The sequence below is a fragment of the Festucalex cinctus genome, chromosome 3, assembly GCF_051991245.1.
Source record: "Festucalex cinctus isolate MCC-2025b chromosome 3, RoL_Fcin_1.0, whole genome shotgun sequence".
NCBI classification, from domain to species: Eukaryota; Metazoa; Chordata; class Actinopteri; order Syngnathiformes; family Syngnathidae; genus Festucalex; species Festucalex cinctus.
Window position 1 is genome coordinate 7,269,931 of NC_135413.1, and position 17,176 is coordinate 7,287,106.

A 17,176-nucleotide genomic window follows, 5' to 3' on the forward strand; every position below is an offset into this window, starting at 1 on the left:
TCTTTGCAAAACATACAATTTAATCTGTTCTCAACATGGCAGCGTGATATACTGCACACATCCGTAACATGAGGTTAGGAAATTTCCTCTGCACATCCTGCTTACTGTGTTTATCATGAAAGCTGTTGTGCAGCGTTTGCTTGAATTCTCTTCCGGTGACTATAAATCATCTTTAATTGACACACCAAACAGTCTGTCTGACTGAATAGATTTCAGTCAAACTCAAGATGGTTCAGAAACCCTTTTAGAAAAATGCATGAAGGCAATTCCAATGAGTGATATGGATTAATACCGCTGGAGAGGTTATGTGCTCTTGGCCAACTTATCAGCACCGTGATCATGATCATCTACAATGGAAAATTGTGATGGAGCTTTTCTTGAAGAATTTACAGGAATGTGGTGTTAAATTATGTTTTTGTTTTTTACTAAAAAGTAAATATACAGGAAATGGTATTACATAATCAACCAGCTATTTTGGACAAACAAAAACACTGGCATCTGGATGAATTGCATATGTGTGGTATAAGAAAAACAAAAACAGTACTGTAGACGTTTTACTTTTTAACTACTGTATTTGTATTCAAGAACAGTGCCACCTGCTGTCATGAAAGTGGAGAGGAGGGACCACAAACATTTTAAGTAGAGTGATAGTCACTCCAGCTCACTGCAATGCAGCATTAAAAAGCTGCATGCTACTCATCTTTGCACCAGTGCAAATGGTCTTTTGGGAATTCAAAGAGTTGGCATCACTTGTCTATGCAGGAGACCTTCCCCCAGGATGTGAATGACCCAAACGATGACACCATGAGATATGACTGATCTGATAAATCCGACTGGCAGACCAATGTGGTCATCGCAAGGTGAGGAGAGCTACAATACATCACGCAAACATGTTTTATAGTGTAACAACCCTGACAGCTTACTTTACCAACTCAACGTGTCTATAATGAAACCTAAAAACTATTGTTTACCGAGCTACCTTGGTATTGGAGAAGTGTCGTCAAAGAAATTTTACTGTTGTTCATCAAACATTGACACATTAAATTTGATGATGCAGAAGGAGGTTACAGGTTTTCCTCCAGTGAGTCTACTCACATGAAGACTAAACTTCAGTTTAGCGGTGTCCATTTCTTTCTTCTTCTTCTAATATTGATGACAACTTATTGTTTCAGTCATATTATACTAAGCAGCCAGGGCATCATTATGATTAGTATCATTCGGTTACAGTTAACTTACTCATACACTTGCAAAAGCCTGGCCTCACTAACATCAAATATCATTTTATTATTATGTGTACTTTTTTAGTCTTATGCAACAGCCACATTGTATGATGTATAAAAAATGACAAATATTCGATACCCCCTTTTTTTTTTTCCAGACTGATACCAGCATGGGTGCTCAACTGGAGTAGTCACAGATACCAAATACTGATACCATCCATCCAGCCATCCATTTTCTTATGCATCAATAGTATGAGTGGTATTATTGGTATTGGTGACTAGTCCTGAGTCATACTAGTATTGGTCTAAGATAAAGTGGTGTTGAACATTCCTAATGAAAATATTACTAAAACGTGAACAGTTAATAAAGGTTTGATGACAGCCATGGTAAGACTATAGAATTGATTATTGCAATTTACATTGAATGTTATCAAAAAAAATACTTCATTTGGAATATTTTAAAAGCACTCGCTGACTCCCTTGGATGTTCCACTGTATTTGCATTCAAGTCATCTTCCAAAGGTGATGCTATTTATTTATTTACACTGCCTACAAGCGAGCTGAAACGCTAACACTTCACATGTCATTAGATGCCACATTCTACTGCGGCTCCAACAAACACAGTAAGCTACAGATAACAGCTCTGAGGAAATGACATGAGCTCCCAGTTTGTTGCTGATGTCATAAAAGTCTGTCAGTGGCCCTGCACCCTGGAGGTTTGAAATGATAATTGCAGCAGCTGCTTTGTGAGCTGCGGGACCCGGTCGTCTTTCACTAAGATATGCAGCTTTAAAGAGAACACAAATAAACAAGCATATTAATCTGCTTAAGGATTCTCACTTCTCTGTAAGTGCTTTAAGGTCGCCATGTAAACACCCACAAAATTTCAGAATCAAACCACAGCAGCAAATTTAAGACGACGTAAAGAGATGATCACTGGTGCTGCACCTTGAGTGTCATCTGCGCTTATCAGGGCTTTGACGTGAGCGTTAAGGTGGAGGAGACGCGGAAGATCTGAGGCAGCATGTTGCTTAGCTGGTAGAACATTTCCTCTGAAATAGTCTGTCAACATCAAGACACACATATAACAGCCAGTGAGAAATGTGGGTTTGGTATTTTGCAGCAGTGGTAAAAAGCTGAAACATTAATCAAAATTGCTTCGTGTGTGGGGGGGTGATAACGAACTTGCACTGAATATCAAGGAATTTTCCTTGGAGGGTGCTGAATGATATATGTTATTTATGATTACAACAGAGGGCATACATAGTGACTGGAAGGTACCCGTCAAATGAGAATGTTAAGTATTGATCGGTACCCACACAACACACAACTCCACAGCATATATTTAGTCTCTTTGAAGGCACGATGTTGTTTCAGGGGAGCTATTTCCAATCCTGTCTGAGCATGGAGCTGACAGGAAGCTGATTCAGTCGGAGCTTTTGATGCCGCTGGTTTTATAGTCTTACGGTGTCAACACTGCTCCATGCTATAGGCTCAGCTGTCTCTCAAAGCACATAGCCCATAGGTATAAACATTCTGCAAAGCCTAAAATAAAATGTCATGTGTCACAAGGCGGGTAGCCCCAAATGGGTTTTTGAGAATGTGTAGCCAAATCATGCAGAAGCATCTGAACCTTGCGGCCACATTTCTCAGTTGTTAAGATGTAACAATGGGATGCGGATTTCAAGGTAAATTTACATCAGTAATGACAGCTGCATGGAAATCCCAATGCTTATCACGCTTGTATGCGGATGAGTGTCTAGGCTTCTATTTATCACACAGTCTAAACACGGGCCAAGACAAAGTAAGACTCTCTAATCTATGATTTATGGCGAGCTTTTTAAACACTTTTATGTGCTGCAAAGCCAGGTGTGCCTGTTATGATCTTGTGTACACCTTCACGATACATTTTGGATGAATTAACAGAGAGCTTTTATGGCAGCCAATAATTAAAAGGGAGTTACATTCACGTGTCAGCGTGACATTTAAAGTCAATGCTGTGTACTGTTTACGCCATTAACCACTGAGTCATTGTTTCATTTTCCACATAGCGTTAGCAAGATAGACTTAGAAGACTAGGGAAAAACGGACTAGGAGGTTGGCACATGCATTTGCTGTGAAAATTGGCAAAATAAGAAATGGTGAAATAAAACAATGTACAGTACACGTATCTCACCCTTGGTACGAGAAACTGAACCGTGCGTGATATGCCTCCATCCCATGAGGCCATCTCCATCATGAAGCCTGCCAATAAAATGACAATGAGAAGGAGCACCACTCAAAAAAAAAACAACAACGCACTAAAATGATGCACTATTACAGTGGGTATCAAAAGTTTGGGCAGCCCAGGTAAAAAGTGGTATTATTGTGCATTAACAAGCCAAGGAATAAAGTTGCATTTTAACCTCATATGTCGACAGAACTTCCCAAAATGCATCAGGCTTGTCTGTGTGTTCATTTTGTGAATTCAAACACTGATTTTTGTGGCAAGGACGTAGATGAGGTTTTCTTCTGATGACCAAATTTGTACATTGTGCAAGACACACCTCAAGGATGCACTGGGACACATCATCAGTGATGTATCCGGGGGTCACTGGGTGTTTCGGGTCTCGCAACATCTTACACCCTCACCCAGGCGACCTCGCTGGGGTTGATCAAGCCTCGACTTGCGTCCCAGCAGCAGTCCACGGGTCAGCCCTCTTTATCCAAAGCCACTGAGTGGCCTTTTCTGCCACTGAGTGGCCTCACTTGAGGATCTAATGGCCCTCTTCTTTGCCACTCCTACGATTCCCAAGCAACTCAGGACTTTGCACAGTGAGTGTCCTGCAAAGCCCCTGCAGCCGACTTCTATGGGTTCATAGAAGGTCCTCCAACCTCTCTCCCTACACTCCTCCTCCACCAGTTCCTGGTACTTAGCCCGTTTTTTTCTCGTTAGCTTCCTCGATTCGCGCTTCCCAAGGCACCATTAACTCCAGAATGATCAGGTGCCTTGATGTCTGGGAGGTGATGATCATATCTGGACGAAGAGATGTTGTGATGTGTTGGGGGAATCTCAGCTGCTTTCCCAGGTCGACCTGCAGCTACTAATCATACCGTGTGGAAATTGAAGGCCTGTTGTTACATACTGGCATACACGGGGTTTCTCTCCAGCTCTAATGAAGGGGACTGCCTTCTTTGGCACGTGTTGGTGCTTGCTGGAGCTGATGGCTGAAGCTAAATTCTCTGCAATAGACCGCAGGACCTGGTTGTGGCGCCACTGATAGCGATCGTCAGCCAGGGCCTTTGGACAGCAGCTGAGGAGACGTTTCAATGAGCCTCTTCCAGAGCAAAGCAGGCAGGAGGGTGTTTCACTCTTTCCCCAGACATGGAGGTTCGCTGGGCTTGGCGTCGTAGACCATTTCCACCAGGAAATGCACCCGACGGAAGTCTGCCTGGAGGATATTTAACCAGGAGATCTTGCGCTGTAGTGTGCTCTCCCACCTTGTCCATGGTCCCTGCTGATGCAGTCCACCGCCCTCCTCACTCGCACTTCCTCCACGCCTGTTCGGACCTCTTCCTGAATCAGGTGGTGTCTTTCCCTCTGCGGGCTTGGCTGATTAGGGTCTTCAGAAAGTATCCAAGGCCTGCTCTGCCTGTCGCCACGGTGCCCACCAGTGCCTTTTACATCACCGCGACTCTGCCACCTCCACTGCTTTCCCAGCCTTCCACTTCTCCCTGTCCTCACCTCAATATCGGCTGAAGAAACCTTGCAGTCCCTGAAGCCCCTGTACTGTAGGGCTTCTTTGGTGCATACCACCATGAACTCTTCAGTCAGGCCACTGAAACGGAGCTGCAGTGTGTTGCTTGTAGGTAACAAGTACATGTATTGCTTTATAATTTAATAGTGTAGCACAACTCTTGGGTCTGTCAGATCTTTCAGGATGGATTATGCAGTCAAAGGTGGGTTTTAATTTGCTTTTCTCACAATCCTGAGAGTTCTTCTGTCTGACATTTTTCTTGTTTCTTCCTGCTTTAACCTCCAATGTTCCTGATGACTACCATTTCTAAATGTATTATTTTTTAAGCATACATAATAGCATAATTGGTTCACTGCAAACGTGAATAAGCATTTTGTATCTAATGTAACTTTTCCACTGCTTACTACCTCTGCTTGGCTTCTCCACTGACAAACCAGGTAATGTGAGTTACTATTTTCTTGTACTTTGTAATTATGTTCAGATGACAAAATCTGGTGGGCAGACACCAGTGCATGTCACTCACTGGTCTACTCTATCACCTGTCATTCATCGTCAACTACATTCATTGTGGTAATTTTTGGGGCTCAGTCTCCTCTTGAATAAAATGCGTCTCCTTACCATGGCCAAGAGCCATAAGGTAACTTATTTATTATTACAGTAATTAATCACCATAGTCTCCTCCGTGAATCCTTACCTTATCGTGGTGGAGGGGTTTGCGTGTTCCAGTGATCCTAGGACCTATGTTTTCTGGGGCTTTGTGCCCCTGGCAGGGTCACCCATGGCAAACAGGTCCTAGGTGAGGGACCAGACAAAGCATGTCTCTAGACCCTCTATGATGAATAAAATGACTGGAAATACGTTTCCCTTGCCGGGACGCGGGTCACCGACACAGTGAGACCTGGAAGGGTGTGATTGGGAGGAACGCCCCCCCCCCAAAGAATACTTTGAAGACCTCTTCAGTTCCGCCGAAACGCCTACCTTTGAGCAAGCAGAATCTGCGGACTCTGAGGTGGGCACTCCTATCTCTAGGGTTGAAGTAACTGAGGTGGTTGGAAAGCACCTCGGTGGCTAGGCCCCGGGGGTGGATGAGATCTGCCCAGAGTTCCTAAAGGCTCTAGATGGTGTGGGGCTGTCGTGGTTGACTCACCTCTACAACATTACATGGACATCAAGGACAATGCCTCTGCATTGGTAGACCGGGGTGGTGGTCCCCCTTTTTAATAAGGGGGACCGGATTATGCGTTCCAACTACAGAGGGATCACACTCCTCAGCCTCCATGGTAAGGTCTATTCAGAGGTGCTGGAGAGTAGGGTCCGTCGGGAAGTCAAATCTTGGATTCAGGAGGAGCAGTGTGGTTTTCGCCCAGCCCGTGGAACAGTGGACCAACTTTACACCTTCGGAAAGACCCTCGAGGGTGCATGGGAGTTTGGCCAACCAGTCCACATGTTTTTTGTAGACTTAGAAAAGGCATTCAACTGTGTCCCTCGGGGGTCCTGTAGCGGGTGCGGGGTACCGAGCCCCCTCATATGGGCTGTTCGGTCCCTGTACGACCAGTGTCAGTGTTTGGTGTGCATTGCCAGCAGTAAGTCGGATTCGTTTCCAGTGAGGGTTGGACTCCGCCAAGGTTGCCCTTTGTCACCGATTCTGTTCCTAAGTTTTATGGACAGAATTTCTAGGCGCAGCCGAGGCGTTAAGGGGGTCCGGTTTGGTGGCCTTTACATTGCATCTCTGTTTTGTTGCGGATGATGTGGTGCTGTTGGCTTCTTCAAGCTATGATCTCCGAGTGTCAAGCGGTTGGGATGAAAATCAGCAACTCCGAAAAGTTGGAAAAGGGTGGCATGCCCTCTTCGGGTCGTGGGTGAAATCCTGGAGGAGTTCAAGTGTCTTGGGGCCTTGTCACGAGTGAAGGCAGGATGGAGCGGGAGATTGACAGGCGGATCGGTGCAGCGTCTGCAGTGATGCGGACTCTGTATCAGTCCGTTGTGGTGAAGAAGATTCTGAGTAGAAAAGCGAAGCTCTCGATTTACCAGTCGATCTACGTTCCTGCCCTCACCTATGGTCACGAGCTGTGGGTCATGGCAGAAAGAACAAGATCCCAGATACAAGCGGCGGAAATGAGTTTCCTTCGCAAGGTGTCCGGGCTCTCCCTTAGAGATAAGGTGAGAAGCTCCTCTATCCGTGAGGGACTCAGTGTCGAGCCGCTGCTTCTCTGCATTGAGAGGAACCAGTTGAGGTGGCTCGGGCATTTGGTTCAGATGCCTCCTGGACGCCTCCCTTGAGAGGTGTTCCGGGCATGTCCCACCAGCGGGAGGCCCCGGGGAAGACCCAGGGCATGCTAGAGAGACTATGTCTCCCGGTTGGCCTAGGAACGCCTTGGGATCCCGCCAGAGGAGCTAGTTGAAGTGGCTGGGGAGAGGGAAGTCTGGGCTTCCCTGTCAAATCTGCTGCCGCCGAGACCTGACTCCGGATTAAGTGGTAGATATGTATGTATGGATGGATGGATGGATGGATGGATGGACATAGTTGTTTCGATAGCCTGTCTGGTTCTTAGTGGTGAGTTCAATGTAGCATGGTTTTCACACTATCAAGGATTTACTATTTTGAAGTGGAAAAGCAATCACAAACAAATTGCAGCAAGTAGAGACAACCAGAACAGAACCTATATTGTACAGTGGAACGTGGCATTATGCATTAAGGACACACCCCAACAAAATGATTATTTACTAAACCACAAAAAAAGAATAAATAATGACTCATCCATTTTGATGTTACAGATGAAATCACATTTGTACCTTTTACACACTTGAAGACTAGCTCAGCTCTCTTCAAACACCATGGTATGGTCATTTCCTGCAGCGAGAGAGGGGAGAGAGCAAGATAATCAATTGCTACAGCAAAATGAAAAAAGTATGAGTAAGAAATAATAAAGGTCTGTGTATGGCACTTCCTCAAACTGAGTAAATGATTACAGGAAGAAAGGTGCTTTTGCGGCATAGTTTTGGCCAAAACCATAACAAATAAAAACACTCACTCAGTATAGCTAAGCTATCAATTGGCGTAAATTAAAATGTTAACAACCTCATTAACCATTAGACCCTTCCATCAATTCTCCTGAGTCTATAACAGGTGAGCAGAGCTGGCGGCTTTTACAGCTGACTTTAGTCATGAGGTACAAAACCTGGATTGGTCGCCAGCCAATTGCAGGGCAAATAGACAAACAACTATTCACACTATCATTTGCACCTATGGACCTTATAGTGTCTTCATTGAACCTAACACACATGATTTTGCAAAGTGGGAGGAAGCCAGAGTACCTATGTAAATCCCACACAAGCACGAAGAGAACATGCAAACCACACGGGAAGGTATGGAACCCAGAGCCTCATTAGACAATTAGACCAAAAATGTATTCATGAAAAAATGTGTTATAATTGACGAAGGACCACTCATGTTGAAATGTCAAGCTGTGGGAAACGCACACCCCAATGTCCAACTGTTCTGTATACAAAACAAAAGCAGCAGCTGATGGGAGGAATATATTCAGGTTGGATGTATTAATAATTCACCTTTGTTGAAGCAGATTGTTGGGCTGGGGGGGGGGGGGGGGGGGGGGTGTTCGCAAGCAGAATACAAACACTGCAGCACTCACACATTGATGTTGTTTCCAAAAGTAGATCACCAAACTTGTTTCAAAAACACTTTTCAAAGTGTAGTGTAGTTTACCATTCTTCTACATTCCTGTTATTTTTTTTAAGTTAAAAAAAAAAAGGTGAGGCAAGTTAAAATGAAAAAAAAAATGTGATGCATGTTCCTGTTGCAGTCTGTAATTCAGATAAACACCACTTGAATCAAAGACAACAAACTAGGACAGGCTTGTATCCAGCAACCTTTGCTAAATTGCATTGATTTGATGTGAAACCAGAAGCCATCAATTGTAACTTAACTGGTTCATGGGACTTCAAGTTGCTAAAAGGAATCAGTTATGACAACCAGAGGCAATTCTAGGAACAGTGATTTTGGGGTGCTATAAAGACATATATGGGTGCTACAAAGTCGGTCGGGGGTCGGGCCTGGCGGCTAGGTATAGTGATAGGTAGGTTGTCGCGGTTTGGGGGTACTTTACACTCCAAAAAATGCATGGGAAGTCAGTGAATAAACCAAATCTAATAAAAGTCATGCAACGGAGAAAAGGACTTAAAATATAAACATATGCCAACCCTAATTTCTTGGGAAGGGTATCGGTACTCTTTTTGATACAACAGCTCCTCAACATACGCATTGACAGTATGCATGTTCCTGGAGTAAACCAGCTCCCCACAGTTTACAGTGAGAATTAACAAAAATGATCCTTGCAGGCCTATTTATTTTTGAATTTTTCTTTTAAATGAAACACACATGTAAAATATAGTAACAGACAATTTCATACAAAATGTTTGTTTTTTTAAATGAAATGAAAATAATGTGTTGGTGTTGAGTGGTAGAAGGTAAGAAACTTTTCACATATCCTGGTAAAAGTAAGGAACTTTCACTCAAGTACACAGACCAGACTGGACTTTGGAGGACAACACGCTCCGCTCGTCTGCGCTTGTAAGCAAAAACACTGGTGGGAGGGGTCGAGGTGGATCAAACCATCTTCAATCAAATGGTGGGTGTACTGTATTTTTGCTGTTTATTACTTGTAAACTTTATGCTTTATATATGTTATAGCTAAAAGTTTATAGCTTGTTAAAAAGAACACACAATACATATAATCTACGTACATCCATCCATCCATTTTCTTGACCGCTTATTCCTCACAAGGGTCGCGGGGGGTGCTGGCGCCTATCTCAGCTGGCTCTGGGCAGTAGGCGGGGGACACCCTGGACTGGTTGCCAGCCAATCGCAGGGCACACAGAGACGATCTACGTACATATATACTCTAAAATTTTGGGAGTGCTATGGTTTATTTTGGGGGTGCTGAAACACTCTAAAAAATGGGCTAAATACGACAAACAAATAGGGCTGGGAATAAATGTCGACCAAGTCGGTTGGGTCGACCAGAAAAAGTGGTCGATGCAAAAATGCATGCGTCAAAGCTTTTTTAATAATTTTAAAAAACATTTGTGGCACTTGGACGTTACCGGGAGACTCGGAACAAATATTTCCGTTCTGCACGGACACCTATTGCTGACGGACTCCGATTCAGCACTATTAACTAAGATGCTTCTTAGGGGTTGTTTGTGGTCTATTTAGACTGAAAAGGGAGAAAATTAACATTGCTAGGCTACATGTCTTATATTTGTAACAAAACAATCTGCATCAAAATCGCTAAATATATAAGAGCTTTTATGAACTTATTGCCGTCGGCCAGACACACCTACTGTAAGATGGCGGGTGGCCCTACGTGCATCAATAACAGGAAGAAGTATCTACTTACTGTTACACAGAGCAATACTTCCGGGTACGGCAACAAGCCGAGTCAATTTGATTCAATGCACTTAACAACAGACGGAACTTCGGAAGGGAGTTTGCAAAGACGCTGGCGGTAGAAACGAAGTCAATTCTGACATTTATGGATTTGAATGGGATGATGGGTCAATCATATACTACCACAGTATTTCTTCAGGTTAAGTCCATGCAACTCCATTTACCTCTGACATGTCATGGACCAGCAGTAGCGGGACGGTGATGGTGGTTACGTCATGTGTGCAGCAAACCTTCAGAATGTTCCTCAAGCCCATGATGGCCGGGTCCCTGGCCGTGATGTTCCCTGAACGCACATTGTCGTCCACACACAGGTGGAAGACGACATGGACCTCAGACAAGTTGGAGTGCCGCGAGACGTAGAACTCACCTGGCAAAGAAAAGCAGCGTGCGAGACATATGAAATCAGGACATTTGATCATAAATTTACACTGCTGAATAATATCAATAACCATTACCGGGTAAAATATTTGAAGGATTTCTTTCAACATTTTTACTTTTATCATCATTTCCATTCTTGGGGATCTCTGTGAGGACATAGATTTGAACAGTCAGGAGGATATTGAAAAGACAGATGGTTATAAATATAAAAATGGTCTTTATTTATGAGTAACAATGTTTATAAGTGTACCGCTGATGTAAAAAATAAGCTTGTAAAGTAGCTTCTACTGGCAAAATGAAACCATCCATGTATAGGAAGTAATGTAGCATTAGATGTCAAAGTGCCAGCATATTGATAGGGTACACATGTGCATCTCAATAAATTTGAAAGCATTAAACGTTTTATTTGTTTAGATTTGTTTTCTGTAGTTCAATTTATGAAGTAAAACTTTAATGCTATATAGATTCATTAAACAGATAGGAAAATGCTTTTAGCTCAGTTTTTTAAAAATCATTTTGATTGTTATAATGTAATATTGTAATTGCTTGAGATGGTGAATTTAGGATTTCTGTCAGCCGGAAGCTCAAAATAAGTTTTTAAAAATTCTGCAATATTTCACTCAGTGAAGCAAATCTACACAAGTCTCGCTTAAATCCAACGACTGAATGAATTAAGTTTTCGATATTTTCACTTATTTGCTAAAGTAAACATTATTTAAGAAAGCCAAATGAAGCTATTAGCAGTTAAGAAATAAATATAGCCGGGTATATTTACCGATTTTAACAAGCAAATTCTATGTACAAGTGAGTAGCATACTAATTATTCTGGAGGAATACACGTGTGCTGGCTCCACAAAAAGAGCAATCAAAGGTCTCACCAGGTTGCTCTTTTTGCTTGCTACTCCGCTGGGCTCTGGCATAGAGCATAACCTGCTGCACCTCCTCCAGCTGCTCCTCCAGGCATGGAAAGTGGAAGTCTGTGCACTCCTTGGCCACCCTTGCAAAATCTAGGTCAACACAGTGATAAACAGTCATTACATGATGCCTAAAGGATACTATCCTGCCTATAAGAAACTTATACCAGGATTACTTCTAAAATGGTTTCCATAAATACATCCCAAAAAGGCTCAAGAGTCTTAAATTTAAAGAGGAGTCTTTTAACGTGACAGTGAAGAGCATATGAATAGGACCATTATATGTGGCTAAATATAGCATAGCAGTTCGAGAGCTACTGAGTAGGAAGATTACTTAAAGCTGCACTCTCTGTAACAACTAACAATTTGCCTGAAAATATCTTTAGCCTTTTTATTTGACAATGTATGACTGAAACATCTTCTAATCAGTAGATTAACACAATAGCTGTTCACAATTGGCACTCCTGCAAAGCTGTGACCAATAGTTTTCCGACTGGATTCGGGTTCGCATTTCCCGCCCTCTGTCTGTGGTTTCATTTTTCCGTCACAGGTGGCAGTAACGATTCAAAATGGAATTTTCTGCATTCAGCAGCTTTAACGGGAATCTACTAAACTAACCTCTCTTGATGCCACTGTAGGAGTTGACCCTGTTGTCAACCAACAGTACCAGACCGCACAGCGATGATGAATAAAGCGAAAGGGCCGTTTGGAGGCGCCGCAGCTTTGCTCCACTGCTGCCATGACGACGGTGCTCACAAAAGCCCAACACATCTGCCCGGACCAGTCGCAGATTATGCATCGTCTTCAATTGTGCTCCTAATGAAAATAAGTACCCAACTTTATTTATAAAGCACTTTAAAACAACCATCACATACAAAGTGCTGTACAAGGAATAAAAATCAGTCATGGAATAGACAGGTGAAAACAAAATAACCCAAAATATATTACATTAATAAATATAAGTATGGAAGTAAATACGTAATTTAAAATAAAAGTAAATTAATAACACATAAAGTAGGTTAGTGAATAAGTAAATAAAATAAGTGTCAATAAATTAATAATACAAACGGACACCATGAAACGAACACCATGCTGAGTGTTTTAAAAAGGGTTTTAAACATGGACAGAGAGAGAGATGGCCTAATATTTAGTGGAAGGTTGTCCTGAGAAGAGGGATTGGCCACTGAAAAGGCTCAATCCCCTTTGAGCCTACGCTAAACCCTCGGTACCTCCAATCGTGTCTGGTCCACTGACCTGAGGCACCACTTTGATTTGAAGACAAATAGAAGAATCGTAAAATGAACTCTAAATTTCACGGGAAGACAGTGAAGAGAGGCCACAGTTGGGGGTTACATGCTCCCTCCTACCAGCACCAGTTAGGAAGCACGCAGAGACATTTTGGACCAACTGAAGACACTTGAGGGAGCTGGACTGGCTGACTCCAACCAAAAGTTCATTACAGTAATCCAGCCAAGATGTAACAAAGGCATGATTAGCGTTTCTAAGTTTGTATTGTTGAGAAAGGAGACTCTTAACCTTAGGTATCTGCCTAAGATGAAAAAAAAAATATAGCACCAATTTGCTGGTCCAATTTAAAATCAGGGTCCATCTTAACACCCAGGTTGGAGAGTGCTGGCTTTAGAAAAGGGTGCAAAGTGCCCAAGTCAGCAGGATAAGATGTGTAACTGCGACCAAAGACTATAACTTGTGTTTTCTTCTCGTTGAAGTTCAAGAAATTTAAAGCCATCCAGGCTTTGATTTCCTCCAAAACAGGACAAAAGTGGCCTCGAAGAGAAAGCATCCTGTTTACTAAGCGGGACATAGATCTGACTGTCATACGCATAGATAGAACTGAAAAGAAATCCCCATGTTTTCGTAGGATGGAGCCCAGGGGCAGTAAATACAATGAGAACAATAGGGGCCCCAAAACAGAATCTTGTGGAACACCATATGAAAGTAGGGCAGTGTGGGACTCAGACCACCCAAGGCTAACACAAAAAGTTCTGTCAGCCAAATAGGACCTAAATCACTCAAGAGCACTACCACTAATGCCCCCCTGGTGCTGCAAATGAGCCAACAGAAAACTGTGGTCCACCATATCGCATGCTGCAGTCAGAGCCAACAAAACAAGACATACAAAGTCTCCAGTGTCTTTTGCCAGCAGTATGTTGTTTAAAAAAATCTCATAACAGGGCTAATAGCCATCTAGTAGCGCCACCAGATATTAGAAAAGAGGGAAACTGGAGGAGTGTATTTATTTTGCCAGGTGGATGAAACACAGAGAAAATTTGGGGAAATAGCAATAGATAGTATTGAGTGGAGCCACTATTTGAGGAACTCTTGTGTGTCAGCTAACGATGCATACATAGCAGCTCATCTGACATTACTTGAGAAGCAAAAAGCCACTTTTTAAGACTGCTCTGGAAAACGTGTGAAATGGCAACTTGTTGTTTGAGAGATACTAGTCTTCTTTGTGGCAACTACTCAGGTTAAGAGGTGCAGCACTAATTGTGTACCCACGTGTGTAATATGGTTCTCAGTATGGTGTGAAACACAATAATATACAGTAGAGTCTAATTATCTGTAGGCAGATTATAATGACTATAATACATTAACATTTACATCAAATTCAACAAATTACAATTAAAATACTGTTTTGTAAGTCAAGCACATACCTAGATGAATAGTGAAGCTTTCTTCCATTTGAGGCTGCTCCTCAAACATCCTGTCTCCAGAATCTGAAGGTTCTGATAGCTGGCTAGACTGCACCTTAATCTCTTCACTGGACAGGAACCATGCAAATTAACAATAATAATATTTATACAAATTGAGGAGTTAGACTACAGATAATATATACAGTACTGTGTGTATATATAGACAAACACATACAAACATACTTAATTTGGCTGCTGTTAGATTTCTGTAGGTCCTGGTGTAGTTTAATGACCCACTCTTGATATTCTTGCTTTTGAATACAAGTCACTTGCTTCAATTCAGTGACCCACTTGTTCTCCAGCACCTAATCAAAGCAAAGACAACAACTGAGCAACTAAAAAGGCTAGACCCCATATTATATAATTACATACCGGTAATTATTATTAATACTATAATAACTCTCATGTTTAGTATTTATTTTTACCTGCTGTGCATCAAAGTGCTGGGAAGCTACTGCATTCACATCATGGTCACTCAGCGTATTCCCCAACTCATGCATCACTTTATCCATTTCTGCGGCTTGTCTAACACAGTGGGGGAATGAAATCATTTAAATCAATGATGAGTGTACGTGCACAATACTACCTGCCTGTGTTCTCATTTTTGAGATAGTGACCACTTATAATTGTGTATTCATTAAACCAGAAAGTCCTGGAACAACTTAACATTAATTACATGCAGATGTAAGGACTCTGCCATCCCAAAGGGATCAATAAAGTCAAGTCTAAGTCTAAGTCTATCCGGCTGGCCCAAGAGCATAAATATCAATCAACTAAAACGCCAAAATGACTCCTTTGCACATGACCGTCACCTCATCCAGAAAAACTTTGCATTTCAATAGGAAGAACTATGGTGCCCCATGTTAGCATGACTGCCTCATTAGTCAAACTTCCATCCAAATGTTTCAAAAATTTTAAGCAAATTGTGTGAAATTGCGCAAAACGGACATGCGACTTATGCCCGTTTCCATCTGTTTTTCTTTTGCGCAGCGAGATGACGTTGTAGTGAGGGGTACATAACTCACCCACAGAACGTTGGGATGATGGGGAGTTCCGGGTGGGAATGTTGGTTTGTCGGACTGAATGAAAGTAGTTTGTCTTGTTGGCTTCCCTCACGTATGTAAGTAAAGTGGGTTCTTACATTGAGAGCTAGTGTCAATAAAGCAATCTAAAATTGCATTAATGTTATTTTCTTTAATTAATTATAAAAGAATTGTGTTACTTCAGCTCCCCAACCATATTCTTACTTTATCATCCGCCCTTTGTTTGGGACTACAAACATACGTGTGACGTAGTATCGGTCAAAATGTGTGATATATATCCGGTCTTGTAGTCGCTTATTCGCAAAAGCTGTTTCCATAGCCAAAATGTGCATTTTCCTTTTTTCGATACACTTCAAAATCCACCCCCTCCAACTGTAAAAACTTTTTTTTGAGAATTCTGGACCTTTTTTTTTTCCATATTTCTGGCGTTTCCATTCATTTTCCTTTTCACAATTCTTGAAAGTTCAAATAAAAATAGGTGGATGAAAACCCAACTACAGTTTGGAGTTTCCATATCCCACCCTGAATGCGTATTTCACTTTATTCAAATCATTTGGACGGTGGTCTATTTGTAAATAATGTTCACACCATCAGGGTGAAGAGCAGAAATTGTTGACTCTACAAATTTTAATTATAAATATCAAGTTGGACATTTTGTGTTTAACTGACAACATACTATTGTGTGGAGGCAGTTGATGAGACAAAAAGTCAACTTTTAATTTTAAGTCTAAAAAATATCTAGTGTTTAATACAAGTGTTTAAAGAGCTTAAGAGGATTGTGTAATATTTTTAGCTTTTTAAACATTTGGAACTAAAGAGGGAGAATGTAGCAAGTTATGTTTTTAAGTACATGATAGAAACTGCGGGATTCCATCCTCTGTAACACTAACCTTTCTTGTATCTTCTTAAGCTCCAAGTCTCTCTCGCTGATGAGCTCGGACATACGGACAAAGTAATTGTGCTCGAGGTTGAGAAGCGTATCCGAGGCAGGAGAATGGATCAACTCATGGTAAACATCTCCAAAGTCCTCATCCCAGCTGGGCTCCTCAGGGCGAGCATGCTCTAGTGTGGACTAAAATGGTTACACACAAATTAAATAAAAGGTTTAAAATGATTCAGGTTTAATGTTCTTCTTTGAAATAAAAATTCCATGAAACTTGATGAGTCACCACCAGTAAGCCGCGTCTCATGAAACATGTGAGCTGTTTCTGCAGTGCCAACTTTGAAATGACGGACAAAAAATGTAAAGCATGTAACGTGTTTGGTTTTACATAATGATCTACTAAGAAAACCCAACCAACGGATGCATCACATCCATGAATAGAAAATAATCAGAACACCTCTATTTATACTTATACTCAGGAATCACGATGGACACTGGAAGGCCTCCATGGTTATTTTGGAATGACTGCAATACTGCTAGGCTAGTCTTCAATGTTTAAGTACAAGAGGCAAGAGGAGCCTGACAAGTTCAAGTTGATGCAGGCCGAAAAGGTGACAAAACTGTACATGAACATTTTTTTTTTTATAATACACAGAAAAAAAAAACAATCTGTCAATTCTCAATAATGAACTGTCACTAGTAACAAAGATGCTAAGATGTGTAATCAAGCAGGGAGATGCAAAATGCAACAAAAAGGCTTATATAATGACTTGTTCCTCATCAATATCAGTTTGCCAAAGCGCTTTACAAGACTGCATCT

The 17,176-nt window shown here is 41.9% G+C and overlaps 1 protein-coding gene and 1 long non-coding RNA gene across 7 annotated transcripts in view; one reads left to right on the forward strand and one right to left on the reverse strand.

Moving 5' to 3' along the window:
- Window positions 1–17,082, forward strand: part of LOC144015529 (uncharacterized) — a 29,043-nt gene extending 11,961 nt beyond the window's left edge. Inside the window, exons 3-4 of the long non-coding RNA XR_013282746.1 lie at window positions 763–860; window positions 12,355–17,082. This is a non-coding gene — a long non-coding RNA (uncharacterized LOC144015529). The remainder of the gene's footprint in view (window positions 1–762; window positions 861–12,354) is intronic.
- The window catches only part of ferry3 (FERRY endosomal RAB5 effector complex subunit 3), a 20,550-nt gene continuing 3,374 nt past the window's right edge, over window positions 1–17,176 (reverse strand). For 4 of the 6 annotated variants that reach the window (XM_077515583.1, XM_077515585.1, XM_077515584.1 and 1 more), the window contains exons 4-14: window positions 16,364–16,545; window positions 14,856–14,955; window positions 14,614–14,735; window positions 14,392–14,498; window positions 12,335–12,532; window positions 11,681–11,809; window positions 10,880–10,948; window positions 10,589–10,791; window positions 7,751–7,808; window positions 3,397–3,464; window positions 1–2,282 (exon numbers count right to left, since the gene is read on the reverse strand). In XM_077515583.1, coding sequence (XP_077371709.1) covers window positions 2,190–2,282; window positions 3,397–3,464; window positions 7,751–7,808; window positions 10,589–10,791; window positions 10,880–10,948; window positions 11,681–11,809; window positions 12,335–12,532; window positions 14,392–14,498; window positions 14,614–14,735; window positions 14,856–14,955; window positions 16,364–16,545 — 1,329 coding nt within the window. In that variant the 3' untranslated portion in view covers window positions 1–2,189. Of the gene's footprint in view, window positions 2,283–3,396; window positions 3,465–5,651; window positions 5,750–7,750; window positions 7,809–10,588; window positions 10,792–10,879; window positions 10,949–11,680; window positions 11,810–12,334; window positions 12,533–14,391; window positions 14,499–14,613; window positions 14,736–14,855; window positions 14,956–16,363; window positions 16,546–17,176 lie in introns of all 6 variants that reach the window. The other 2 variants (XR_013282743.1, XM_077515586.1) reach the window with 2 other exon arrangements.